This window comes from Hyla sarda, chromosome 9 (assembly GCF_029499605.1).
Source record: "Hyla sarda isolate aHylSar1 chromosome 9, aHylSar1.hap1, whole genome shotgun sequence".
Lineage (NCBI taxonomy): Eukaryota > Metazoa > Chordata > Amphibia > Anura > Hylidae > Hyla > Hyla sarda.
The window spans coordinates 150480545-150508504 of record NC_079197.1 but is presented as its reverse complement, the minus strand read 5'-3'; the positions used below and the strand labels follow the sequence as shown (position 1 = coordinate 150508504).

General features: G+C 45.0%; 1 protein-coding gene and 1 long non-coding RNA gene across 6 annotated transcripts in view; one reads left to right on the top strand and one right to left on the bottom strand.

Annotated features, from left to right (window-relative positions):
• Window positions 1-27960, top strand: part of LTBP4 (latent transforming growth factor beta binding protein 4) — a 259011-nt gene that overhangs the window by 203071 nt on the left and 27980 nt on the right. For 4 of the 5 annotated variants that reach the window (XM_056540752.1, XM_056540753.1, XM_056540749.1 and 1 more), the window contains 12 exons: window positions 3329-3454; window positions 5728-5853; window positions 7345-7473; window positions 10838-10963; window positions 11072-11191; window positions 12782-12907; window positions 15928-16053; window positions 16202-16324; window positions 16412-16543; window positions 17963-18091; window positions 20069-20200; window positions 21895-22020. In XM_056540752.1, coding sequence (XP_056396727.1) covers window positions 3329-3454; window positions 5728-5853; window positions 7345-7473; window positions 10838-10963; window positions 11072-11191; window positions 12782-12907; window positions 15928-16053; window positions 16202-16324; window positions 16412-16543; window positions 17963-18091; window positions 20069-20200; window positions 21895-22020 — 1521 coding nt within the window. The remainder of the gene's footprint in view (window positions 1-3328; window positions 3455-5727; window positions 5854-7344; window positions 7474-10837; window positions 10964-11071; window positions 11192-12781; window positions 12908-15927; window positions 16054-16201; window positions 16325-16411; window positions 16544-17962; window positions 18092-20068; window positions 20201-21894; window positions 22021-27960) is intronic. The other variant, XM_056540750.1, reaches the window with a different exon arrangement.
• LOC130291675 (uncharacterized) overlaps window positions 33-27960 on the bottom strand; it is a 98431-nt gene continuing 70503 nt past the window's right edge. Inside the window, exon 3 of the long non-coding RNA XR_008847994.1 lies at window positions 33-628. This is a non-coding gene — a long non-coding RNA (uncharacterized LOC130291675). The remainder of the gene's footprint in view (window positions 629-27960) is intronic.

Genomic DNA, 27960 nt, shown 5'->3' with positions numbered 1-27960 from the left:
CCTCCCCACCTGCTCATTTAGTTGTATCTGTATTAGGGAGTTATGTGGATAGAGGATTAAGTGTCCATCATTAGATTCCATATCTCTGTTAAAAGCCAATTACAGGCCAATCTAAAGCATTAATATTGGGTGGAATTAGCTGAGATAAACCAAAACGCCAAAGATGAAGAACATTTGTTTTTCGAAATGCATCTTCCCTCATTCCACCCACAATTAAAGTTTTAGCTTTCACATGGAATGAGCCTTTAATGCATGATAACACTTAGCAAGTTTTTGGCAATAGACTCCTTGGCATCGCTCTCTGTTGAACAATCAGTAAACTCCATTACACGGCCTATTAACAAGATGACTTTGTAGTTGGAACCAATGTGTCCAGAAATTCCAGGAAACGCATTCTCATGGTTTCTTCTTTCCAATTAACGGCTATAAAATTTGCTAAACATTAATCAAATGAAGAAAAAATACAAAAACAAAATAAAATAAAAAAAAAACAACAAGAAATATAGTAGTTGGCAGCTTCCCACGCAATTCGCGTTAAGAATGTTATGCCACATCTGTAGCCTGGAAGTCTGATGTGCATGATGATGACGCCTTTTCTTTTACAGTTTCACAATCCTTTTCTTGAGAACTGAAGTTATAAGGAGATAAAATATAGAAAGATTTAGAAAACAGTTGCTTTTATGTTTTAATATGTAGATATATGAACCTTATAAATCTGGATCTCATAGGCACACATTCATAAGTAGAACTGTATCTAGGCACAAAGACTGAATAAGCCCTTTTAAAGGAGTACTGCGGTGCTAAACAATGTATCCCCTATCTGAAGGATAGCAGATAAGTGCCTGATCTCGGGGGTCTGACCGCTTGGACTCCCTGCAATCTCCTGCCCAACGTTGGCTCACATGCCCCCCCCATGTGAACCAGAGCTGGAGTTCGTGTATCTCTGGCTCTCCCATAGAGTTACATGGAGGGGGCCTGTTGACCACTGCTTCGTGACATGGAGGGGGCCTGTTGACCACTGCTTCGTGAAATGGAGGGGGCCTGTTGACTAGTGTTGCTCACGAATATTCGCGAATATAGCACTATATATTCACAATTACGAATATTCTTTTTTTTCTTTTTTTTTCACAGTACACAGTACACAGTACACATCCAGCTTGTGTGGTGTAAAGAAGGCTCTAATAATACTGTGTGAGACTGGCGTACGAATTTTTGCTTATGCTAATTTTCGCATATGGTAATTTTTCGCATATGCTAATTTTCGCATATATGAGTTTTAGCTTATGCTAATTTTCGCATATGCGTATTTTTGCATATGCGAATCTTCGCATATGCGAAAATAAACGCAAATATGTGAATTTAGCGAATATATGACGAATATTCGTCTATATATTTTGTGAAATATCGCAAATTCGAATATGGCCTATGCCGCTCAACACTACTGTTGACCACTGCTTTGTGCGGGGGTCGACAGTCCCTTTGCACAGAGTGTAATAAAGTGGCCAAATAAAAGAGGCCTGATAACCGTGGAAAGGATCATATTTGTGTCCAGTAAGATAAAATGCTTCTTCTTTGTTTAGATGACAGGGACTTTTTATACGGCTACTCCTTCCCTGGGGATAAGATGTCTGATTGAAGGGGTCTGGCCGCTGGGACCCCCCGCGATCTCCGGGCTGGCAACACTGGGTTCGTGCGGCCGTGGTCATGATGTCACACCATGCCCCCTCTATTCATGTCTATAAGAAGCTTGTCTTCTAGGGTCGCTCGTCACGCCCCCTCCCATAGACATGAATTGAGGAGGCATGGCATGATGTTACAACCATGGCCACCTGAACCCAGCATTCTGTAAGTGAATGTTCTGAATGCTGGGGTACCAGCACGGAGATTGCGGGGGTCCCGCAATCAGACATTTTATCCCCTATCCTTTGAATTAAAAATGATTGCTGCACAAAATGCGCAAATGTTATGGGTCCTTAGAATGTTAGGAGGAAAAAAACTTGAGTCAGAGGAAGAAATTTGCTGGGTCATGGAGGGGTTAACTAGTTCCCCCCCATTTCCACTCCATTTCCAGGGGCAATATTGCCCACTCTGGGAATCACTATTTTAGATCTATTGTAGAATCTCCCTCATACAATTACATTTCACTATATTTGGCTAAATGTCATTTGTGAATGCACTTTTTGAAGGGGAGTATGAAATGTCCTTTTTGGTATTCAGTCTTTACCTTTATGAATAAGAAAATAAAAATAGAGAAAAAGAAGATGCAAGAATACAATAGAAAATGCAAATTAAATGAATAATTTAGGAAGCCTCAGGGTACAGGAAGTGTCTGGAAGATATTAGAGATGGGTTATGAAGCAATGGCTGCCGATCCTGCAGGTGTCGTATACAGGAAGACCCTAATAAACTGTCATTATATTCAGGTTATGCAGGAAATACCTCATACATAACCATATGAAACTTCAACAGAACTCAGGAAGTGCGCCATTTGTATACAGTGCTAGATAGGAAGAGACATTTCCATTAAAGGGGTCCTCCGGTGGAAAACTTTTATTTTTAATAAACTGGTGACAGAAAGATAAACAGATTTGTAAATGACTTCTATTAAAAAAATCTTAATCCTTTTAGTACTTTTTAGCAGCTGTATACTAAAGAGTAAACTCTTTGGTTTTTTAATTTCTTTTTTGTGTTGTCCACAGTGCTCTCTGCTGACACCTCTGTCCGTGTCAAGAACTGTCCAGAGCAGCATAGGTTTGCTATGGGGATTTTCTCCTGCTCTGGACAGTTCCTGATACGGGCATCAGGTGTCAGCAGAGAGCACTGTGGACAACACAAAAAAGAAATTAAAAAACATAAAGATTTTCCTCTGTAGCATACAGCTGCTAAAAAGTACTGAAAGGATTAAGATTATTTTAATAGAAGTAATTTATAAATCTGTTTTAACTTTCTGGCACCAGTTTTTTTTTTTTTTTTTTTTTAGAAAAAGGTTTCCACCGGAGTACCCCTTTAAAGATTCTTGTCATTGAGAGGATCGATCAAATCACAGGTGGGAGAGCAGCATGTGGGCATGAGCATTTGACAAAAATATACACTTTTTACGGATACATTTATCATATTTACACCAAACATGTCCACAAAATGAGTGGTGAACCATAGAGAAAGCTGGGCAACCGGTACAAATAGGGTATTTTTTGTTGGTCTACAGTGACATAAGCAGAGTCCATAGTGAAGAAGATCATGGCATACACCAAAACTAGATATGTAAAAAGTAGCATAGCACAGAACTCTATGGACTACGTGAGCTCAGTGACCATCTTTGTTTTTACAGATATGGATGAATGTCGACAAAGACCAAGTCCTTGTACCAATGGGCGCTGTGAAAATACAGTGGGCAGTTATCGATGCGCCTGCTCTGCCGGTTTTAGCACCAACCCACAAGGCACCGAGTGTACAGGTCAGCTACAACCTCCCGGCAGTACACATTACACAATATATAGATTGTATATTACAGGGGAGCTGTCATGTTAAATATAAAGCTCTATCTGCAGGCATCACAAAACAGACGAGAACCTAAGCAGATTGGTTGTTGGTTTTGTATTTTATTCACTTAAGGGGGTACTCCGCCCCTAGACATCTTATCCCCTATCCAAAGGATAGGGGATAAGATGTCAGATCGCCGCGGTCCCGCTGCTGGGGAGCCCTGGGATCCCTGCTGCGGCACTGCGCTATCATTACAGCACAGAGCGAGTTCGCTCTGTGCGTAATGACGGGCGATACAGGGGCGGAGCCGTGTGATGTCATGGCTCCGCCCCTCTTGACATCACGGCCCGTCCCCTTAATGCATTCTATGGCAGGGGGTGTGACGACTGCCGCGCCCCCTCCCATAGACTTGTATTGAAAGGGGTGGGCCGTGACATCATGAGGGGCGGAGCCGTGACATAACGATGCTCCGGCCCCTGTATTGCGCGTCATTACGTGCAGAGCGAACTCGCTCGGTGCTGTAATGATAGCGCAGTGCCGCAGCGGGGATCCCGGGGATCCCCAGCAGCGGCACCGCGGCGATCTGACATCTTATCCCCTATCCTTTGGATAGGGGATAAGATGTCTAGGGGCAGAGTACCCCTTTAAAGGGGTATTCTGGCCATAAACATCTTATCCCCACTGCTGGGACCCCCTTTGTGCAGCACCCGAATTATATGCAGGCTGCTGCTCCAGTCTCGGAAACCTCGGTGTTTCCGGGACCGGAGACATGATGTCACGCCACGCCCCCTTGTGACTTCACATCACGCCCGCTCCCATAGATATGAATGGAGGAGGCGTGGCGTGACATCATGAGGGGCAGAATGGCACTTAAAATGTTGTTCATTCCGAGTTTCATAGTTGGTCAAGTCGGTGGTCTGACTCTGTGATTGGCAGCTATCTCTGTATGTGCAAACATGCAGGGAAGACTGCCAATCATTGACTGAGACCGCCCACTGGACTCCTAAGCCCAGAATGAGCGGGGAATGGTATAAATTAACTCTTCTCCTACAAAACTATATATCAGTCTGCTCAGTTGCTCCTTTTCTGTAAGGGTGGGTTCACACCACGATTTTGCTATATGGTTTCATTAAAAAAAACGTATGCAACTGTACAGAAAACCGTGCCCATAGACTTCCCATTCAAAACTGTATGCACCATAATGTATACGGTTGTCTTGGTTTTTCAAACCATACGGCTTTTTACTTTTTTTTTTCGAACAGAAAACTGTGGCCTACCACGGTTTTTGGTCCAGATGAAAAACTGTATTAAACCGTATATGTTTTTTTTTTTAACATGGGAGTCAATGGATACCATACAGAACCGTATGTGCATACAGTTCCATCCGGTTTTCACCATACGGTTTTTGACTTTGCACAGTTTTTTGGAGGGAATTTCAATCAAACAAATAAAACTTCATTCATAATGGAGTGAAAAGTTAAAAACATATACAGTTTTTTTCAACAAAAAAAAAACGGATGCAGCCGGACATCATTTTTCAAACTGTATACGGATTAAAATTTGTACACACGTTTTGATACAGTTTAGTCCGGTTTTGAGGAATTCGTTTTTTTTTATCAAAAACCTGATACAGGAACTGTATTGCAAAAACGTGGTGTGAACCAAGCCTAACCTGCTGCCAATTAAGTTTAGGATTTATATTTTTCCCCCATTTATTCAACAAAAGTCCTTGAGTCACATCAAGAATGAATCACATGACCTGTCATGATAAAAATGCAGGGGAAAAAACGTCTAAGAAAAAAAAACGCAAAGACTAAAAACGATTATTTTTTTATTTTTTTTTTATAAGGCCACAAATTCTGCATTTTGGGAGTGCACAATTTTGGAGCAGTTTTTTTGTGGTATTTTTTTCAGGTCAAAAATTGTGTGATTTATATCAAAGAGGTATTCCCAGCATGCAAAGTTTTCCAATATCTATAAAAATGGATCCACATAACAAGCTGATCAGTGAAGGCCTAACTTCTGGGACCCCCTCAAAGCATGAGAAAGGAGGAAACTGTGCCCTGAATGGATGAAGCAGACTGTATCTGCACAGCCAGGGCTCTACTCATTCTCTATGGGGCTTCCCAGCAGTAGAACCGACCAATCAGCTTGTTATGCCCTATCCCGTGGATAAGGGATAGCTTTGAAAGTTAAGAACACCCCTTTAGGTAGCTGATATTTCTGACTTCTGGTTGTCTCTTATAGACATTGATGAATGTAACAGTGGACAACAACTCTGTACCAATGGGCGATGTGAAAATACTCCTGGCAGCTACCGCTGTGTCTGCCCATCAGGCTTTAGTCTTAATGCTCAAGGCAACACGTGTGTAGGTAATGTATTACAATCATAGGGGTAACTAATTTATGGAGATATTATGGTCATTGCATAAATTAAATTGCAGAAATTTATCATTTTCCTTAGAAATTTGCATTGTGTTAGGTAGAGTTTCCACTTGGATTTTTTTTCTGGCAGTTTTTGGATATCTGCCAGTGCAGTTTTTGAGCCAAAGTCAGAAGTGTACTCAAAAGGAATAGGACATATAAAGGAAGAACATATACTTCTTCTCCCTTATGGATCCACTTCTGACTTTGGCTCAAAAATTGCACTGGCAGTTTTCCAAAAACTGCCAGAAAAAAACCAAGTGGAATCCTAGCCTAAAAGGGGTACTCTGGTGGAAAACAAAATTGTTTTTTTTTTTTTTTTTTTAATCAACTGATGCCAGAAAGTTAAACAGATTTGTAAATTACTTCTATTAAAAAAAAAATCTTAATCCTTCCAGTGCTTATCAGCTGCTGTATGCTCCACAGGATGTTCTTTTCTTTTTGAATTTCCTTTCTGTCTGACCTCTGTCCATTTTAGGTCCAGAGTAAGAACAAGTCCCCATAGCAAACCTCTCCTGCTCTGGACAGTTCCTGACATGGACAGAGGTGTCAGCAGAGAGCACTGTGGTCAGAGTGGAAAGAATTTCAAAAAGAAAAGAACTTCCTCTGGAGCATACAGCAGCTGATAAGAACTGGAAGGATTAAGATTTTTTTAATAGAAGTAATTTACAAATCTGTTTAGCTTTCTGGCAACAGTTGACTTAAAAAAAAAACCTTTTCCACAGGAGTACCCCTTTAAGGCTCTATTATATGGGCCGATGAATGCTGTTAACAAGCGCCAATCTCTTGTTTAAAGGGTTACTCCGCTACCCAGCGTCCGGAACATTTAGTCCCGAACGATGTGTGCGGGCTTCCGTGTTCCCGCCCGCCCCCTCGTGACGTCACGCCCTGTCATGTGACATCTCGTCCCGCCCCCTCAATGCAAGCCTATGGGTGGTAGCGTGACGGCCATCGCGCCCCCTTCCCATAGACTTTCATTGAGGAGGCAGGCCGTGACGTCACCAGGGGACGGGCGTGAACACGGAAGCCCGCACACGGCGTTCGGAACTCAATGTTCTGGACGCTGGGGTGCAGAGTAACCCTTTAAAGAGCCTATTATAAGGCTCAACCATCGCGCAAAAAAGGGCACCATTGTGCAGCCCTCCGATTCAATCATTTGTCAGTCGCACATCCCCTGTGTGGCCAACGAACGATGATTTTATCAAGGCAAAAGGAAGTGATGAGCCAATAAATACGATTTTAGTCTGATTGGCTGAACCCTTGCCTGATAACAAATGGCGTGTATTTACCCTCCAGGGTAATAGAGCATCTTATTCCTCTGTTATTCCTGCTGGCAATGTAAGTACAGGGCAAAAAGCTGGGATAGATGCAGTAAAGGAAATGCTATATATATATATATGTGTGTGTATATTTATATATGATGTATTTTGTCTTCCAAAGACATTGATGAGTGTCGCCTGACTCCCAGACGCCTGTGTTTGAATGGTCGATGTGAGAACACCCCTGGAAGTTACCGATGTGTGTGTCCTGCTGGGTTTACTGCCACCCCTCAGGGCACTGATTGTCAAGGTATGTGAAAGTAGCAAGCTGTGAGGTACACGAGTCTGTATTTGGGGAGATTTGGAGAGATTTATCAAAACCTGTCCACAGGAAAAGTTGCTGAGTTGCCCATAGCAACCAATCAGATCGCTGCTTTCATTTTTGAAAAGGCCTGTGCAAAATGAAAGAAGCGATCTGATTGGTTGCTATGGGCAACTGGGCAAGTTTTTCTCTGCACAGGTTTTGATGAATCTCCCCCATTGTTTTGAGACCTGTCTCCTCCATTATTCAGACAATGGTTATGAGTAAGGCCGGATTACCCTGGCGTTACAAAAGATAGAATAGGTACTAAAGGAATGGACACCAGACATGAGAGTGTTAAAATATTCTCGCATTGGGAGTAGGGTTGCCACCTTTCTTGCAAAAAAAAATACCAGCCATGCTAATTAGCATAATTAATTATAGATGCGTAACATCACAGGATACACATACACATAAGGTGAACCATGTGACTTATCTGCCCAATGGGAATGCTCCAAATCTGCCCCTTATATAGTGTGGTAGAAGTTCAGAGTTCAGTTCTGCAGACTAGTGCAGTTTATGCTGAGGTACAGTTTGGAGAAGTCTGAAGTGAGTCTGTGAGGTGTTCTGAGGAGGCCTCAAGTCTAATCCTGCAACCTTGCATCGTCTAAGTCATAAACCCTGCACCAAGGTAAGGCTAGGTTTCCACTTGGTTTTTTTCTGGCAGTTTTTGGAAAACTGGCACTGCAGTTATTGAGCCAAAGCCAGAAATGTATTCAAAAGGAATAGGACATATAAAGGAAGGACATACACTTCTCCTCCCTGATGGATCCACTTCTGAATTTGGCTCAAAAACTGCATTGGCAGTTTTCCAAAAACTGCCAGAAAAAAAACCAAGTGGAAACCTAGCCTTAAAGTCAAGCCTAGCGGTAAGCACTTAAAGGGGTATTCCAGGATTTTTTTTTTATCTGACTGTGCTACAGGGGCTGTAAAGTTAGTATAGTTCATAATATAGTGTCTGTACCTGCGGTTTTCTCACAATTCACTCCAATTTTGGAGTGATTTTCACTCCAATATTTATTTTCACCAGCATACAAAATGACTGTTATCTCGGATTTTTCCCAGGTTGCAATGCGGCCGAGACCTGACTCACTAGTCAGCTGATGACAGGGAGCCTGTCTGCTTCAATGGGTGGAGGGATCGCTTGGTGGGAGAGAGATCACTCTGCAACTAATGCAACAGCTGTAGGCACCCTGATTGAAAACCACAGGTCGTTTGAATGGATGCAGCTCATTTATGTTTCAATGGGTGGGGTGGCTGATGTGTGGGAGGGAGGAAAATGGAATTGTGGGATTTGTAGTAAAAAAAAAACCTAAGTCAAACAGGAAATAAAAGTTCACAAAAAGCTAGCCACAGTGTTATGGTAATCTCATGGAAATGAAAAAAAAAATGGAGGAGAGCGCCTCGTGTAATTGCGACAGGTCACGTTGTGAGTAAAGCAGCAGGTAATATGCTCACCTTACGTGAACCTTGGGTTCATGCATGTAACCCCTCCGTGTTGGGGTGCTGGTAGATAATCCGGAGCTGCAGCCTGCGGGTAGTGGCCGGGTCTACCACATACATCCACAATTGAGAAAGGGAGGGCTCCCTCCGGGGCTCCCTCCCGAAACGCGTCTTGTCCGTGTATCACCCCCAAATGTATGTGTCTCAATGAAATATCGTTGGATTATACATTTGGCAGCATCATTGACCATCTGACCATCCGAACAGCGCTGGCACAAAAGTTCTTTTTTCTTCCCGTATCCTGTTCCATGGTAATCTCATGACATAGCTATTTAGCCCCAAGACAAGCGCAGATCCTTCCTAAGCATGTCCATTACTGTCTGCCAGGTACGTACTAAAATCACCTTATGGTGGAGAACCCCTTTAAGTCTCAGGGATTCAAGTCAAGTCAGTCAAGTCAGACATACAAGTCACTAAAGTCAAGCATGAGTTGCCATACAGCAAGTCAGTCATACACAGCACAATCAACTAGAAGTCCTAGCATAAAGCTTCCAAGGTTCACCCTTCACCCCTCTTTATACCAATCTAAGCTTAATGGATTTTATCATCTATCCTGCCTCAATAAAGTCATTTTTTTCCTTAACCTTGCATCGGAGTACTTATTGCCCCGTGCCTGCCCAGGAGAAGCTGGCTCAACCTTGGGTGGAGTATAGGTTAACCACACCCTGGCATCACAAAAAGGTTAATTGCACATTACCCTCACCCGACACCACATGTGCATATGTTCTGTACAGCCCTATTAGGTGTCTTGTTAGAGAGACATATGGAGGGCTTTGTCATGAATTATCAGAGATCAAGAGGCCTATGGATTGTTCTTGCATGGGGGTCCTTTGTCATCTGTGTCTACACTGGATGTTTGCTGGTGCACCTTGTTTCCATTTACTGTAAAGAGCAGTCCCAATTCACATGGATGGTTGTGGTGCCCTGCACAAAACAGTGGGGGCTCCTAGAGGTCAGACCCGACTGATCATAAAGTGATGGCATGCCCTAGTGATATGAGATATAAATACCCATTTGAAGCATTTCTGTCACTAAGAACAACTTTTGACAGGTCATTTACACATATCAAAAGTTGATGATCGCACCCGGTGTTATTAACTGAGGAAGTGGGCGGCATTGTGCTCCCTCTCCTAGTCCGACCAGAAGATCCACACATTTCTCTCAATAGAATTCTACGTCGCCTGCTTCTCCTGCAGTTATTTAAATGGGCACTATCATTAAAAATAATTTTTGCTATTGCACCCCTTATGGTAAATATGCAAAAAAAAAGTAATCTGTGTTTTATTTGTATTGTGCACATTCAACGCCCCCGACCTTCCCCCCCCCCCCCCCTATCCCCTGCACAGATTTGGAATCCTGCTGGCCTGGCATATGGGGGGGGGGGGGGGGTGCAGCCTTAGCCAATCATAGCTCATCACACACTGAAATGCTCTGGGCTGTGTGTAGCAGAGTGGGGGAGGAAGTTCTGAGACTGAGCAGAAAATACAGATCAATCTCAAGGTAGAAAACCACACTTTGACATGTCAAAAAGTTGTTTTTAATGACCGTAATGACTGTGTTGTACAGAGTAGAGATATGGCATCCATAGAAATCTAGGAGTCCATGCTCTACCTCTTTATGCCTTGGATTTTATACAGAAGCACACCTAATCTTTCCGTCTTTTGCACTAATTCATTTTATCATTTCTTTCTGTATTACGGAGATATTCTATGGTGCTGTACATACAAGGAGTTTATCTCTCTGAATCTTAATTTGTTTCTGTTTGTGCACTTGTATTTCTCCCAAGTAAATGAAATGTCTTCATGTACAGATATAGATGAATGTCGCCAGACACCACGTCCTTGTGGATCTGGAAGATGCCTTAACACTCCTGGCAGTTTCCGCTGTTCTTGTCCAACTGGCTACAGACTGACCCCGCAAGGCAGCGACTGCATTGGTAAGATGCCCGAGCTACTTGTTTTGGGACGGTTCTTAGTGCGCTCTTATATGAAGCCCTGATGTATTTAACAATAGTCATCTGTGTAATATTCTGCTTCCTCCACAGATATCAATGAGTGTGAGAATCCGGGAGCCTGTGCGGGTCAAGAGTGTGTCAACACACCTGGGTCCTTCCAATGCAGACAATGCCAGGCTGGATACAGACTCCAGAACCGCCGCTGTGTGGGTGGGTGTCATAGTACTTCTTACATTAGTCACATAAGTTAAATAACTGTACCGTGTCTTGCTCTTTTTAGTCTATTTACAAAAGGTAATGTTTTTGTGCACATCAATAAAATGGTGTTAGACTATGAGGTAGTAATTAGAGATGAGCAAATTTACAGTGATTCGATTCGTCACGAACCTCGCGGCTCGGCGGTTGATGACTTTATCCTGCATAAATTAGTTAGGCTTTCAGGTGCTCCGGTGGGCTGGAGACTCTCCTTGGACTGTATCCCCCTTTTCCAGCCACCGGAGCACCTGAAAGCTGAACTAATTTATGCAGGAAAAGTCAGCAAATGCCGAGCCGCGAGGTTCGTGTAGAATCGAAGTAATGTACCTTTGCTCATCTCTAGTAGTAATGTGCCGACCATAGTAGAAGGCCACAGGACTTTTGGGCCAGTCAGAAGAGTGGCCTAGTACAGAACTACTTTTCCAGCTTTAGATCACACGGCCATAGCTTTTGTCTGCAGCCTCTGCTAGACTAAAGCAGGGGTGTACTGACAGATCATTGGGCCCCTGGGCAATAGAGGATCATGGGGCCCCCGTGCACCCTGCCTGGTCTGGTGGGTGCATGGGGGGGTTGAGGGGTCTCCTGTGAATAGGCTACATGTAAACTTGCAGTGCTGGAAGTGGGGGGTCCACCCTGATTGCCTTATTTGCCAGTCTTCCCCTGGACTAGAGAGACCTCCATACTTATATCTCTAAAGATCTATATGGAGTTATCTCCTTCTGGTGGTGACTTTGTATTATTTCCATGTGTACTCACTGTTACCAATAGCTGGAATCTTTCTGAAATTCTATCTTCTCCTGTCTTTTAATCTTTTTGGGGGGCAGTAGCTATGCAACTGCCTCACAAATAATCCATTGCTCTGGATCAGCTAATCTTGATCGTCAGCTTTGCACAGTTTAGAGCAGAGTTCCTATTGGCTAGCCATTTATTAAAAATCCCTAGCCAGTGCAGGTCTATGCGGATTATAGCATAAACCAATATATACCCTGAACATAGGCTACCTTATATGAAGCAAAGGGAAAAATGGATTTAAAGGGGTATTCCGGGCAAAAAATTTTTATCCCCTACCCAAAGGATAGGGGATAAGATGTCTGATCATGGGGGCCCCGCCTCTGGGACCCCCCTACCCCCGCGATATCCCTGCAGCACTCGCATTTTATGCGGGAGCTGCGTCTCCAGTTTCGGAAACCTCCGGGATTCCGGGACTGAGGACATGACATCACGCCACGCCCCTTGCATTCATGTCTATGTGAGGGGGCGTGACGGCCATCACGCCCCCTCCAATAGACAAGAGTGGAGGGGGCGTTGCATGACGTCATGTCCCCAGTCCCGGAGGTTTTCGAAACTGGAGACGCAGCTCCCGCATAGAATGCGGGTGCTGCAGGGAGATTGCGCACCCCCCCCCCCACACAAACAGACATCTTATCCCCTATCCTTTGGATAGGGGATAAAAAAAATTGCCCGGAATACCCCTTTAACATAACTTGAAGGTATTCATGAAAAAAAATAGAAGGTGTAATAATCAATTTCCGCCCTTCTGTCTAGATATCAATGAGTGCCTGACTGAGTCTTCATGTGGGCGTAATGGAAGGTGTATCAACACTGATGGCTCTTACCAATGTGAATGTGCACCAGGATTCAGGCTGAGCAGTGACAGAACCCAGTGCACAGGTCAGATTTCATGTTGCCTTTCATGTTGTCTATGTACAATATTCTGCTTCTATTAATCCTAGTCTAAAGACCTTTTGCTGACCATAGATTTTTGTTGACAGATCCAAATGGGTTTTGCCAAAAATGTATGGGGCCTGGCAGACAGTCCATTCAGGTTTCATATCTCCTAACATTCTAATCTCAAATTGCTGGGAATTAAAGGGGAGTTAAAAAAATGTGTTCAAATCAACTGGTGCCAGAAAGTTTCACAGATTTGTAAATTACTTCTATATATATATATATATATATATATATATATATATATATATATAAATCTTAGTCCTTCCAGTACTTATCAGCTGCTGTATGCTTCAGAGGAAGTTGTGTAGTTCTTTCCAGTCTGACCATAGTGCTCTCTGCTGACACCTCTGTCTGTGTCGTTAACTGTCCGGAGCAGGAGAGGTTCCTGTAGGGATTTGCTCCGGCACTGGACAGTTCCTGACATGGACATGGTTGAGCTCCATGTCACATCGCGTAGGGCAGGGAAGAGTAAGCCCTAGCTGACTCTAAACCTCTTTCCATGCCTCATTGCTCAACTGCCCTAACAGCGGCTAACAACTGGGCGCCTTGTCCCTTTCTATTTAAAGTGCACGGTTGTCATGGTAAACACAAGTTGGAGACGCAGTCAATAAACCAATAAATAATACAGAATACAACTGGAATACAAAGTAGCACAAAACAGACATCATGGGAAAAAAGTATCAGGAATATAGCATACAGCCAACAGCCTAAAAAACAAATTATATACAGCGAGATATATCCAGGGATGCAGGGGATGAATAAGGTTAGACTGAAGACAGTAACTATATGCAAATAATAGAATAACAAGATCAGGCACAAAAAACACTCAAAGACCCACTGATCTGGACACGGACCAAGAACAACATACACACTAGCAAACAAACTGGCTCCTATGTTAGGGATAAATCGAAGCTCAGGAAACCGTTCTAACCATAGGAAGAATCGGACAACACTACATACCCAAACTCCAATCATGGAGGGACATAAATACCAAATCCAAATAGGCTCCAAGCTAAAGGGGGCACACCACTGTGTGAACATGAACTAGCCTTGGAAGAAATTCAAAATCTAAAACATCTAAAGACCGGTACAGATACTAAACAGATACTAAAAACAGGTGTGAACACACACCAACAAAGAAAACATAACAATATACTAACAGGACAGACTAAACCTGACCAGATACACATAGTAACAAGAATATCAGAATATATAACAAAGCCAAATCATAACATGACAGAAATCCATGGCAAACACAACGTGCAATGTGCATAAACACACACAGACAAGGGGAGACTAAAAATCAGCAGAACTGGATACAAGCTGAGCTGGGATTAAATAACCCACCCGCTGAGCTCAATGGCTGGGATCTGTAACCCATAGGCTATGTTCACACATCCAGAATGTCCCCACAAAAAATCTCTGTGCAGACATTCCGCAGACTGCGGGCGCCAGCATGATATGCCGGCACTAGGACCGCACAGGAATGCACTGTCTCATAGGTGGCAATGCATTCTGTGTGGATTCCGCAGAAAGAATAGACAGGTTCATTCTTTTTGTGTACACGGAAATTCCACTGTGGGCACAGCGCAGCAGAATCACAATGAATACAATGGGAATTTGCTGCTGCGGGATCTCCGGTGGAATTCCAATGTGGAATTTCGCCCAGAAATTCCGTAATATGGCCTTACCAGACCAGGGAGCATCAGCACAGACTAGCCAGGTGCAGATATTACAAACTTTCTGGTATTAGTTGATATGAGAGAATTTGTTTCCTCCAGAGTACCCCTTTAAGTTAGGATCTAACTTACGGGATGTCACATTGGTTAAGTTAGTGCCGCATCCACTTTGTCAAACGACAGCAAGTGAACCAGATGAGCAGGTTTACCAGGAAAATTCTTCCAACCTAAGCAAATTAAATTAACTTGAATGGGATAAGCTGCAATACCAGGCACAGGCCCCATTCCAATGAGCCTGACTAACCCATGAAGGAGGACCATTATTGTGCCTATCAGCAATGGTGCCAGAGGTCGAATTTGCAGAGATCAATTATTGATGGTTTATCCTAAGGAAAGCCCATCATAAAAACTGAAACCCTGTGGGACCTATCAACCACCATTACTTACTTAGGCTGCATTCACATCACGATTTCTTTAATTTCTCCATCCGACCTGAGTACACGATTTTTATAACTTAAAATCGTATGAAATCGTATACAAAGTCGGATCCATTGACCTCCATTAAAAAATCGGATCCATTGCACTCATCCGATTTGATCCGCATCCGATTTCACATGATTTTTGTTCAGGTCTGAAATCGTGGTCAACCGCGATTTCAGACCCGAACAAAGATCGTGTGAAATCGGATGCTGATCAAATCGGATGTGTGTAATGGATCCGATTTTTTAATGGATGGAGAAATCGTGATGTGAATGCAGCCTTAGTAACAATTTTACCATCCGATTGACAGACAGTAAAATCGGACACAATCTGATTACCTGAAGTCTTATACAATCGTATTTAAAAACAAAAATTTGTTATCCGATTTAAAATCGTACAAAAAAATTTATACAGCTGAAAATGTCATCCGATTTTTTGGAAAAAAATCTGATCATGTTTGGAAAATTATATGTATATCAAGGGCAATAAAGTTTATTTAAAGACGCTACTGCGCAAGTGTAAAATTAAATCATGTGCGATAAATCACACAATTCAATATGATTTCCATAGGCCATAATAATTAAAAAAATTGGACACGACTTTGATCCGATTTTGAATCTGGGCGAAAAATCGTGGTCCATCACGATTTTACCCCCAATCTAAAATCGTGCCGATCAAAACTGATGCATGTGTTGGCTATGATTACTGAATGGAAGTCAATGGATACGACTTGGCATACAGATCGGTACGATTTGAAGGTAAATGTGAATGCTCCTTTACCATACACCATATCTATTGCAGATATTAATGAATGTCTAGAAGGAGACTTCTGTTTCCCTCGTGGCGAGTGCCAGAACACAGAAGGTTCTTACAGATGTGTATGTGCGGAGGGATATGCTACTTCCCCCGATGGTTCATCATGTGTTGGTAAGTTCAGAAACTTTAGCCACGATAGGTATATCCATCCACTATTATGGGGCAAGCATATGTAGTACATGCAAGCCATGAATTATTTATAATCAGAGACATTCCATTTGTTGGTTCATTATCATAAATGTATTTTTACGCATTCTAGATAAGGATGAATGTCAGACAGGCACCTTCTGCCAAGGAGGGCGCTGCACCAACACAATGGGATCCTTCCAATGCGTTTGTCCAACTGGGTTAAGAGCCAGTCCTGACAACACCAACTGTATAGGTGAGATGGGTGGTCCTCCCAACAGGGTGGATAAATTATCAATTGGATGTGCTGTTACCTAACCATAATAAATATTTCACCCATCAGATATTGATGAATGCCAGGAGCGAGGAGCAGCCATCTGCGGGACACAAACCTGTGAAAATACACTTGGGTCTTATAGGTGTATTGCATCCTGCGATAGTGGATATAGAGTAACAAGCTCCGGTGACTGTGCAGGTAAGAATTGAGTCATTTCAATGGATGCAGAGCTCTGATTGTCACAAATGGAGGAACCAAGCAGAAAAGAGAAATAATATTCATTACTGCACGTAAAGAGATAAAGAAACCGCTTCGGCACTGACGCCACTAGGTATTCGTATATGCTTAAAGGGGTTATCCAGGAAAAAACTTTTTTTATATAGATCAACTGGCTCCAGAAAGTTAAACAGATTTGTAAATTACTTCTATTAAAAAATCTTAATCCTTTCAGTACTTATGAGCTTCTGAAGTTAAGGTTGTTCTTTTCCGTCTAAGTGCTCTCTGATGACACGTGTCTCGGGAACCGACCAGTTTAGAAGAGGTTTGCTATGGGGATTTGCTTCTAAACTGGGCGGTTCCCGAGACACGTGTCATCAGAGAGCACTTAGACAGAAAAGAACAACTCAACTTCAGAAGCTCATAAGTACTGAAAGGATTAAGATTTTTTAATAGAAGTAATTTAACTTTCTGGAGCCAGTTGATATATAAAAAAAATAAAGTTTTTTTCCTGGATAACCCCACAAGTCAAATCCGCACCTGCTAAGTATCTCTGTGGTGTTCTGTCTATAAAGTACATAAAACTTCCAATGAAGAGTATGCAAAGAAGACGGCACTTACCATACCGTAGTGAAGACTTTTTAATGCAGCGGTCGGTGCATAATAGACATCTGGAGGCAGAGACGGTGAGGACGGGGGTACACGGGACAGACTGTTTCACGCGACACGCGTGAAACAGTCTGTCCCGTGTACCCCCCGTCCTTACAGTCTCTGCCGCTGGATGTCTATTATGCACCAACCGCTGCATTAAAGGGGTACTCCGGTGGAAAATTTTTTTTTTTTTAAATGAACTGTTGCCAGAAAGTTAAACAGATTTATAAATTACTTCTATTTCAAAATCTTAATCCTTCCAGTACTTGGAATTTCCACAGGAATTTCTTTTCTTTTTGAATTTCTTTTCTGTCTGACCACAGGGCTCTCTGCTGACTCCTCTGTCCATCTCAGGAACTGTCCAGAGCAGGAGAGGTTTGCTATGGGGGATTAACTCCTGGAAAGTTCCTGACACGGACAGAGGTGGCAGCAGAGAGCACCGTGGTCAGACAGAAAAGAAATTCAAAAAGAAAAGAACTTCCTCTGTAGCATACAGCAGCTGATAAGTACTGGAAGGATTAAGATTTTTAAATAGAAGTCATTTACAACTCTGTTTAACTTTCTGGCACCAGCTGATTAAGAAAATTAGTTTTCCACCGGAGTACCCCTTTAAAAAGTCTTCACTACAATATGGTGAGTGCCGTCTTTTTTGCATACTCTACATTGGAAATATTCTTTACTGCACTTATTCACTTATATTCAAATTTACCAATAAAGTACAGTATACTGAATGTATTCTTCTTTCTATAGATGTCAATGAATGTGCAAATAACTCGACAATCTGTGGAGACAATGCAGTTTGTGAGAACCTTATTGGCTCCTACCGATGTACATGCAGCTGGGGTCATGAGTTGATTAGCGAGGGCCAGCATTGCATAGGTATGTTACGTCTACGTTACATTTAGCAAAAAAAGAGGCTTACTGAAAAGACAAAAAATCAGTCTAGAGGTCTATCAATACTTCCCCTTAAAGGGGTAGTCCAGTGGTGAAAAACTTATCCCCTATCCTAAGGATAGGGGATAAGTTTGAGATCGCGGGGGGGGTCCGACCGCTGGGGCCCCCTGCGATCTCTCTGTACGGGGGGCCAGTCTCTCCGGCCAGATAGCAGGTGTCGACCACCGCACAAAGCGGCGGCCGACACGCCCCCTCAATACATCGCTGTGGCAGGGAGGGAGATTGCCAAAGGCAGCGCTTCGGCTCTGCCATAGAGTTGTATTGAGGGGGCGTGTCGGCCGCCACTTCGTGCGGAGGTCGACACGCCCCCTTCCCGCGGGCTGTTGGGGCTCCGTACAGGAGATCGCGGGGGGCCCCAGCGGTCGGACCCCCAGCGATCTGCAACGTATCCCCTAACCTTAGGATAGGGGATAAGTTGCTCACCACTGGACTACTCCTTTTAAAGGGGGTACTCCGGTGGAAAACTTTTTTTTTTAAATCAACTGGTGCCAGAAAGTTAAACAGATTTCTAAATTACTTCTATTAAAAAAATCTTAATCCTTCCAGTACTTATTAGCTGCTGAATACTACAGAGGAAATTCTTTTCTTTTTGGAACACAGAGCTCTCTGCTGACATCACAAGCACAGTGCTCTCTGCTGATACTTTTGTCCATTTTAGGAACTGTCCAGAGCAGCATATGTTTTCTATGGGGATTTTCTCCTACTCTGGACAGTTCTTAAAATGGACAGAGATGTCAGCAGAGAGCACTGTGCTCGTGATTTTCTGTTTTCATCTTCTCTTCGGAGCAGTGTGTAGACTATATTTATTCCTTCATAATGTCTAGGTTTATATTATAACCTTTTACTTGATACTTTAAAGGCTCAGACCGCTATATGCAACCACCCTATACAGCAAGTCTATATGGGTCTATATTAGGGATCAAAGGGCTCTCTGCATGCGGATTTGCGTTGCCTAAAATTTTTTCTAGAAGCATTGATTCTAGCTCTGTAATGAATGTTGCAGCCTGCTTTGTATTAAAGGGGTACTCCATTGGAAAACATTTTCTTTTTTTTAAATCAACTGGTGCCAGAAAGTTAAACAGATTTGTAAATTACTGCTATTTAAAAATCTTAATCCTTCCAGTACTTATCAGCTGCTGTATAATACAGAGGAAGTCCTTTTCTTTTTGAACTTCCTTTCTGTCTGACCACTGTGCTCTCTGCTGACACCTCTGTCCTGACCAAGCAGGAGAGGTTTGCTATGGGGATTTGCTCCTGCTCTGGAAAGTTCCTTAAAATGGACAGAGGTGTCAGCAGAGAGCACTGTGGTTAAATGGATTAGTGGTCTCAAACTGTCACCCTCCAGATGTTGCAAAACTTCAACTCCCAGCATGCCCGGACAGCCGTTGGCTGTCCGGGCATGCTGGGAGTTGAAGTTTTGCAACATCTGGAGGTCCACAGTTTGAAACCACTGATATTGATTGTCAATGAGAATTGCTTGATATTGATTGTCAATGCTCTAGTTCTCCTCTGGAGGCGCTATAGGGGGGGATAAACATTTGTTGGCAAGTTTCCTTACAGATAACAGCATAACATCTGCTTGGACTCCCGGCACCAGGACACACTGTGATCGGCTTTTGATCAGGACGCTCACTATCTAAAGTGGACAAATCTCTAAAGGACACGACTGTCTGAAATGTCTATGCAGGAAATCAAAGGCCGCAAATGAAGTGTCATGAACCCAGAACCATACAATTCGATTTTTTTTTTGAAATTTCACAATCCGTAGCACAAGAAACTGTTCTTATGTTTGCCCATTGTTGCTGTTTTCTAGTTAAGCAATGTCTAATCTACAGTACTGCCTTGCTAGACTAAATAAAGTGGGTTGAGATGGGTAACGCTTGTGTTTTCTTTTTATTCTAGATATAGATGAGTGTTTGGAATATGGAGATTCATTATGTGGATCAATGAGATGTCAGAACACACCAGGATCCTACAAATGCATCAGTGACTGCGAGCCCGGGTATCAGCTGTCTACGTCTGGAGACTGTACTGGTGAGCACCCGTGCTATTAATTTGATAGGCTGAAATGGTTAAAGAGGTACTCCGCCCCTTAACACCTTATCCCCTATATGGATCGCGGGGGGTCCCGCCGCTAGGACCTCCTGCGATCTCCAGCGAAGCACCCTAGTCATCTGGTGCACGGAGCAAACTCCGCTCCTTGCCTAATGACGGGCGACCACAGCCCTCGATCCCCCTCCATTCATGTCTATGGTAGGAGGCGCGACGGCTATGTACTAGCCACCATGCCCCCTCCAATAGACATGAATGGAGGGAGCGTGGCGTTACATCAGAAACACAGAAGTTCCAAGCTTCCGTATTCAGAACGCTGTGGTGCTGGCCTGGATATTGTGGGGGTCTCAGCAGCCGGAATTCCCCCCCCCCCCCCCAATCAGACATCTTAACCTCTTAATGACCATAGATGTGTACACACGTCCAGGGAGATGCACATTCCCGCACATGGACGAGTATACACGTCCATGGTTCTTGTGGGTACTGCCCAGTGTACCCCTTAGATTGTGGCAGGGACTCGGCTGTAACACACAGCCAGGATTCTGCCACACTGTCGGGACCGAAGTAAACTTCGGTCCCAACAGTTTAACCCTTACAGCCGCGGTCGGAAGCTACCGCGAGCTGTAAGGAGTTTGATAGAGCCCCCATGGCTTATTCCCACAACATGACAGACATATCCATCAGGACCTTTAGCTGTCACTGCTCGCCGACCAAGGACCAATCAGAATGGTCCCTGGTCCAGCTGATACATATTTCCTTCTAAGACAAAAGTCTTGCAGTCCACATGGGGTCACTTGTAGGGGTGCAGTATCGTTCTGCCAGCTCCGATCCTTTGCAGGCATGGAGTGGGTCTATAATTCATATAAATATGCCCTGAAAGCCAAAGCGGGCTCCTCTCCTTCTTGGTCCTACCAGGCAGTCAGGCAACCAGATATAGATAAGTGGGGGTACTGCCCAGCCTGGGACGAACAGCGTGATAAAATGTGGGGCGTATTTCCTCAATTTCAGAAGCGACTTACCAAAATGATGTTCCACAAATAAAGAATTTGTGGGAAAAAAAGCAAATTTACATTTTTTCCACTGACTGAAATAATTCTAGCCACACAATAAGGGCTCCACGTACTCACTTTTGCCCTAGGTGAATACCTTAGGGGGTATAGTTTCAAAAATGGGGTCACTTATGGGGTGCAGTATTGTTCTGACAGTTAGAATGCTTTGTAAGATAATTTGTATTATGATATCCTGTAAGCCAAATGGCGCTCCTCTTCTTTTGGGTCCCACCATGTTTATTACCGAAAACGGAATGAACAGCGTAATCAAATATGGGGCGCTTTTCCTCATTTTCTGACACAATATACAAAAAATAAATATACAAACCTTGCATAGCTCATGAAAAAACTATGTACTTTTCACAATTTTTTAAATTTAGAAAATTTCAAAAAAAAATTGTTAGGCTTCTAATTCATTTAAAATGTTAATATAAAAATGCTTTCAAAATAAAGTAGACATCTGAAAGTATTAGTTTCATAAACTATTTGCACAGTAAGTATAAATATATGCAACCTATTAGTGTTAAAACAGTGGTATGACTGCGGCTTTATCATCTAACAATTGAAAACTGAAAAAAAGGCCGGTATGATTGTTGCGTCCTAACACCGGGTATGTTCATGTGTCAGATATCAACGAATGTCTAAATAAGACAGTCTGCGGGGAGCATGCCTTGTGCCTCAATCTAGTGGGAGCCTACCAATGCCTGTGTGACCAGGGCTATGAGGGGGAGAGGGTCGATCAGCACTGTGTGGGTGAGTGCCTTAGGATATACAAAGTGCAAGTACCACTAAGGTTTTTCTTCTACACTAAGGCCGGCATTTATCATTGTAGGTGTAAGTGAAGCATTTATCATTGTAGGTGTAAGTGAAGCATTTATCATTGTAGGTGTAAGTGAAGCATTTATCATTGTAGCTGTAAGTGAAGCATTTATCATTGTAAGTGTAAGTGAAGCATTTATCATTGTAGGTGTAAGTGAAGCATTTATCATTGTAAGTGTAAGTGAAGCATTTATCATTGTAGGTGTAAGTGAAGCATTTATCATTGTAAGTGTAAGTGAAGCATTTATCATTGTAGGTGTAAGTGAAGCATTTATCCTTGTAGGTGTAAGTAAAGCATTTTTTACACCTTTTTTTGTGTGCTGGTAATGTGTAGGAGCACCAAATTTATTAAATGGTCACAGAGCATTTGATAACTTTTGCGCAGGTCATATTTTCTGAAATTTCTCTCTTCACATACACCAAAAAGCTAAACTAAGTCTGGGCTGGTGTAGTTTTAGAGACTTTTCGGTGGCTTTGTGCCTTTTTTGCACCTTTTCACAAAAAGGGGCAGTTGATAAAACCCTTCCATATCATGTGTATTGCCAAAATCTGTGGATTGCAACTCAAAATCAGCAGAAATGTGTAAACCAAAAGGCACAAAAATGGCGCAAATAAACCCTTGGCTTGCGCCTTTTTTGCGCATTTTCTAGACACAAAAAAACTGTCTAAAGACAATGATAAATGTCGGCCTAAGAGAGCACCTAAGTCAGACATCGGATTTCGATGAACCATTGATTGGCAGTCAATGGCATCAATGCCTTCATCATCCAGGAACTGCCCACACACTCACACATGAGGCTGGGCATTGTCCTGCACCAGGAGGAACCCAGGGCTTCATCCCAGCACATGGCAGCAGTCTGGTTATCCCATGGAGGTTTGTGCAACCCTCCAAAGGTATTCCTCCCCAGACCATCACTGACTGATCAACCAAACTGCTCAGGCTGGATGATATTGCAGAAAGCATAACATTAACCATGGCCTCTCCACAATCTTTCACATCCGGTGTCCTCTCGAGAATGTCAACCAAGCTGTGCAGTGCTGGGCTGTGAGCACAGGTCCTACTTGATGATGTCAGGCCTTTATCACCCTCATGGATTCGGATCCTGACAGTTTGGCTAGAACCATGCACGTCTGGCCCCGACTGGAGGTAATTTTGTAGGGCTCTGGCTCCGCATTTTTTGTACCTTACTTCATCAAGACACTCACTGACACTTATTCCTGCACAAACAATGGATCTAGGCAACACAGGACATATTGAAACACCGGGAGAGGAAGGTATGGAGGTGATACTCATGAAAGGAAAGAAACCTTCACATCAATCGGCAACAAGAAACATGGTATGGAGCACTCACCCGGGCATTTATTTAATGGCAGTCTCTGAACGTTGTCATCTTCGGATAGGAGCGGGGAGGCAGTAGATGAACTCCCCCACCCCCCCCGTTCCATCTACCGCCTCCCCGCTCCTATCCGAAGATGACAACGTTCAGAGACTGCCATTAAAGAAGTGACTGGGTGAGTGCTCCGTACCATGTTTCTTGCTGCCGATTGCTTTTTTGTACCTTCTCGCACAGCAATGCAGGAGTAGCCACAGGTGCTGTGCCCTACTATGTCTCTGCAAAGCTTTCCTTGTGTAACGGCCCTTGTCCTGGTATCTGTTCAGTTGTTGAGACTGTGTTGGCAGACGCAGCAAGCCTTCTTACACCAGAACATATGTAACAAGGACACTAACAAAATACAAAACTAGAGAACAATCTGTCAGGATCAAGGGAGAGCAATTGTGGCCCTTTTTTTTGGGGGGGGTTGTCTTGCTGTTGCCTCCAGTGCACCTGTTGTCACTTTCATTTGCGCCAAAGCAGGTGAAATTGATAACAATCACTTCTGCTTCCCAACTGGACAGATTAATCTGCCTGAAGTTTATTTACCTTGGTGTTATACTATGATGCCTTGGGATCCATGCACCCATGCCCATACGAATATTCTGATCAGAATTAAAGGGGCACTGCCTTGAAAAAAAAAAAATTAATTAAACAGGTGCCTGGCAGTTAAACAGATTTGTAAATGACTTCAATTAAAAAATCTTAATCCTTCCAGTACTTATCAGCTGCTGTATGCTCCAAAGGAAGTTGAGTTGTTCTTTTCAGTCTGACCACAGTGCTCTCTGCTGACACCTCTGTCCATTTCAGGAATTGTCCAGTGCAGGATAGGTTTGCTATGGGGATTTGCTCCTAATCTGGACAGCTCCTGACATGGACAGAGGTGTCAGCAGAGAGCACATCCTCTGAACACAGCAGTTTCAGTGTGTGAAGTTGTCGGGTGTGTCTCCTTTGAGCTCCAGACTTCCACACAGAGAGAAGCAGCGTTTTTCACCTGCCTTCCCAGGGGTGTGGCAGGCCCCTGGGGAGAGCTTTCCTGCATGGAGCCAAGGGAGTCTCGGGCTTCTACCTCTCGTTCCCGGCTGGCGAGAGGGGGGAAGATAGCATCTACAGCCGGTTCCAAGGTCGGGGTGAGGCGTTCCAGCAGGGCCCGCAGAAATGCGGAGCCCGCTCCCCCGTCCAAACCCGAAGGACGCAAGGCTACAGCCAAGAACAGCGGACCTTCTGCTACCCCTGAACCCCAGCAATGGGGGGTACGGGGTCCAAGGGAGTCTCTGGAGATGTATGGGTCACGGATCCAATCCAAGATGGCGGAGTATGAAGAGTTGGGAAGAAAACTTAGGAGCCTGAGGGAAGACCTGAAGTTTTCACGCTACCAGGCTGACAATGCCTCTGCAGGTAAGAGGCAGAAGTTTACTGCTCAGGTGCGGGCTCTTAAGGCAAAGGTGGCTGAGGTGGAGGAGGCCAGAAGGAACATTGCTGAGGATGCAGGGTTCTTTAAGGAAAAACTTACTAACAATGAAAGATTTAAAAACCCGCATGCATGTGCAGACAGCCATGAGGACAGCAGTGAGGAGGAAGATGGAGAGGAGGAAGGTGATGGAGAGTCAGGTGAAGCTGTGGAGAGTGAGGGGGATGCTGCCCCTGGTGCATGTGACCCCCAGCCCCCCCAAGATAGCTACCCAGAGCCCTATCAAGTGGCGTTACCTTCCAGTGATGGGGAGATGGAGGATAGCTGTGAAGAGGACGCAGCTAGTGGGGGTTTGCTGAGAGCTATTGTGCAGCAGGAGTCACCTACCCGCTTTGAGGATTTTGCCTTTGGTGAAGATCTTGGCAAGAATGATGTAGTGAAAAAAAGGAAGAAGCAGAAAGTTCAGGAAACGGTATCTTTTGTTTTTCATTCATTCAAGCAGTCTGGGCCAGCTGTGAAGTTGGTTCAGGCTGCTGGGCCCCCCAAACTGCCAGACCCCGTTCCTGTCATGGACCGGGGCCAGCAAGGGGGGTACAGCATGGCGTCTGAAAAGGCTGTAGGCGCAATAGATGTGAAGCCCACCCATCCTGCCGGTAGGGAGGGGCAGGATGGGCTCATGGTGGGAAGTGGCGAGGCAAGCTATGCCGCCGCGTGCTCGGGGGGCGGTTCCCCGAGTGCTGTGGGCATTACCGGCGCTGCGGGGCACTCCCCTGTGAGGGGGGGGGAGTGTCCAGGCGCCGTTGGCAGAGAATGGTGGGTCCAGGTGCTCAGGGGGCGGTCCTCCGAGTACTATATGTTCTGTGGGCGCTGCGGGGCACTCCTCTGTGAGGGAGGGGAGTGTCCGGGCGTCAGAGTCTGCTGCAGAGCCCGTGCGGACGGGCACAGCTGGCACGGTGGGGATTCCCTGCGTGTCAGAGAGTGTGGGCGGAGCTGGGGTGCGCCCGGGGGGGCAGCTCCAGACTCCAGAAGGGACATCACCCATGGAGGAGGAGCCCTTGGCGTCAACCCCAGCAACAGCTAAGAAAGCAAAGAACATTATTAAACCAGCTATACTACAAGTCCCAGCCAGCCCAGAATCTGTTAGGCAGGTAATGAGTGGAGGATGTGAGAATGCTGAGTGTAGTAGTGTTGTGGATGAGAGGAGTGCATGTGGGAGTGTAAGTGGAGTGAATGATGGTGGGACTAGTAGTGGTAAGAGTGGAAAGTCGGGTATGAATGGGAATAAAGATGGGAGTAGTGGTGTGAGTGGCTGTACTGACGGTTCTGGGTCTGGGTCTGGTCTGGCTGCCCCCCCGGTAGTGGCTGCTTCTAGGAGCTATGCCAATGTCACTGCCGGGGGTTCAGGGGGGTCCCCATCTCTGTCCGGCTCTGGAGGCCACTTGCAACAGCGCCTCCTGGAGGCTTTACGCAGGGGCGACAGGTCGATCCAGGTAGAGGGAAGGGGTGAGGTCGACCTGTCTTTCTGGATAGAGAGGCACGGTTTGGGGGCTTTCCGAGAGCGGAATGGGGAGGTGGTCTGGTCCCTCCCGACAACCGGGCAGGACAGTAACCGTAGGAATGTGGTCCGTCTGATTTGGAGGGGCGAGGATGCGTGCCCACCTCGCTCTAAAGTGGTTGAGCTCCTCCTTCAGATGGAATTCAGGGCAAGTGACATCTTTGCCCTCATTCACCCCTACGGTTCATCCGAGTTTGATGTCAGTTTCGTACGGCCAGAGGGTCTCGAACTCTTCTGGTCAAACTACGAAGTGGCAAAGAACGAGCCCGGCTGGCGGGATTTTGCCGTCAAGGCGATTTCCCGTCAGAACTCTGTCAAGAAAGTTACCGTTTTGACCCGTAACGAGTCACTTTCTTGTTATGACATTATGACCTGGCTTGGTCGGTATGGGGATGTGACGGATATGCCCAAGAAAAACTTGGATGAGCACGGGATCTGGTCCGGGGCCTGGACGTTTTCCGTCAAACTCAAGCGTTCAGGGAGTACAGTTGCCCACATTCCGTCAGCCGCCTTCCTTGGACGCGATAGGATCCAGGTCTTCTACCAGGGGCAACCCAAGGTCTGTCACAGGTGTGGCAGCCCCACCCACTTTAGCGCAGCCTGTACTGTGCAGGTCTGCGCTTTGTGTGGTGGGGTGGGTCATCTGGCCGCATCCTGTAGGCAGATCCGGTGCCACCTGTGTGGTGTCCTCGGGCACCCTTTTAGCCGTTGTCCTAGCGCCTTCGCCCGTGCGGCGGCCGCTCCGGCTGAGGAGAGCTGCGAAGTTGCCTCGGCTGGGGAGGGTACGGGCAGGGATGGGGGCGCAACAGGGCTAGTGAGGAGGAAAAAGGGCCCCGCCAAACTAAGGCGGGAGGAAAATCGTAGAAGGAGTAGGGAGCTGGAGAGTGCCCAGGTGACGGGGGCAGCTTTAGCCCCTGCTCCTGAAGCTGGCCCTGTAACCGCTGAAGCCCTAGAAGAGAACGTGCTGGATGAGGAGATCAGGAGACTTCACAGAGAGAAAGGCAATATGGCCGACCCTTCCGATTCCTCCCACTATGAAAGTGTGGATGAGGAAAGTGGGGTGAGGCCCAAAAAGAAAGATAAAGGCAAAAGGAAAGGGAGAAAGAAGAGGTCAGAGCCCTCTGAAGTTCCTTGTACTACGGGCCAGGTCCAAAACGGAAGCCTGACTGCCCCCCCTCTGATTGACCTGTCAAACCGATACCTCGTCCTCGATACCATCTCCTCCCCCTCCTTGGAGGGGGAAGGTGAGGACGGGGTGCCTAGGGAGAAGGAGCCTCTGGGGGGAACTGGGCCCTGTCCTGTTGAGGCACCTTCCTCAGAGGGCAGGGCTAGACCGGAGCCGGACAGAGACGGGGACCATATGGATCAATCGGAGTGTAAAAAAAGATCCAAGAGTGGTCCTGCCCTCTCGTCTTCTTCGGGGGATGAGGGGGCAAAAAAGAAGGGAAAGAGAAAGTAAAGGGTGTGGCCGTCTAATTTAATCACCCTGTATGGCGGCACTCACCCCATTGACGCTGGCATCTATTAACTGTGCC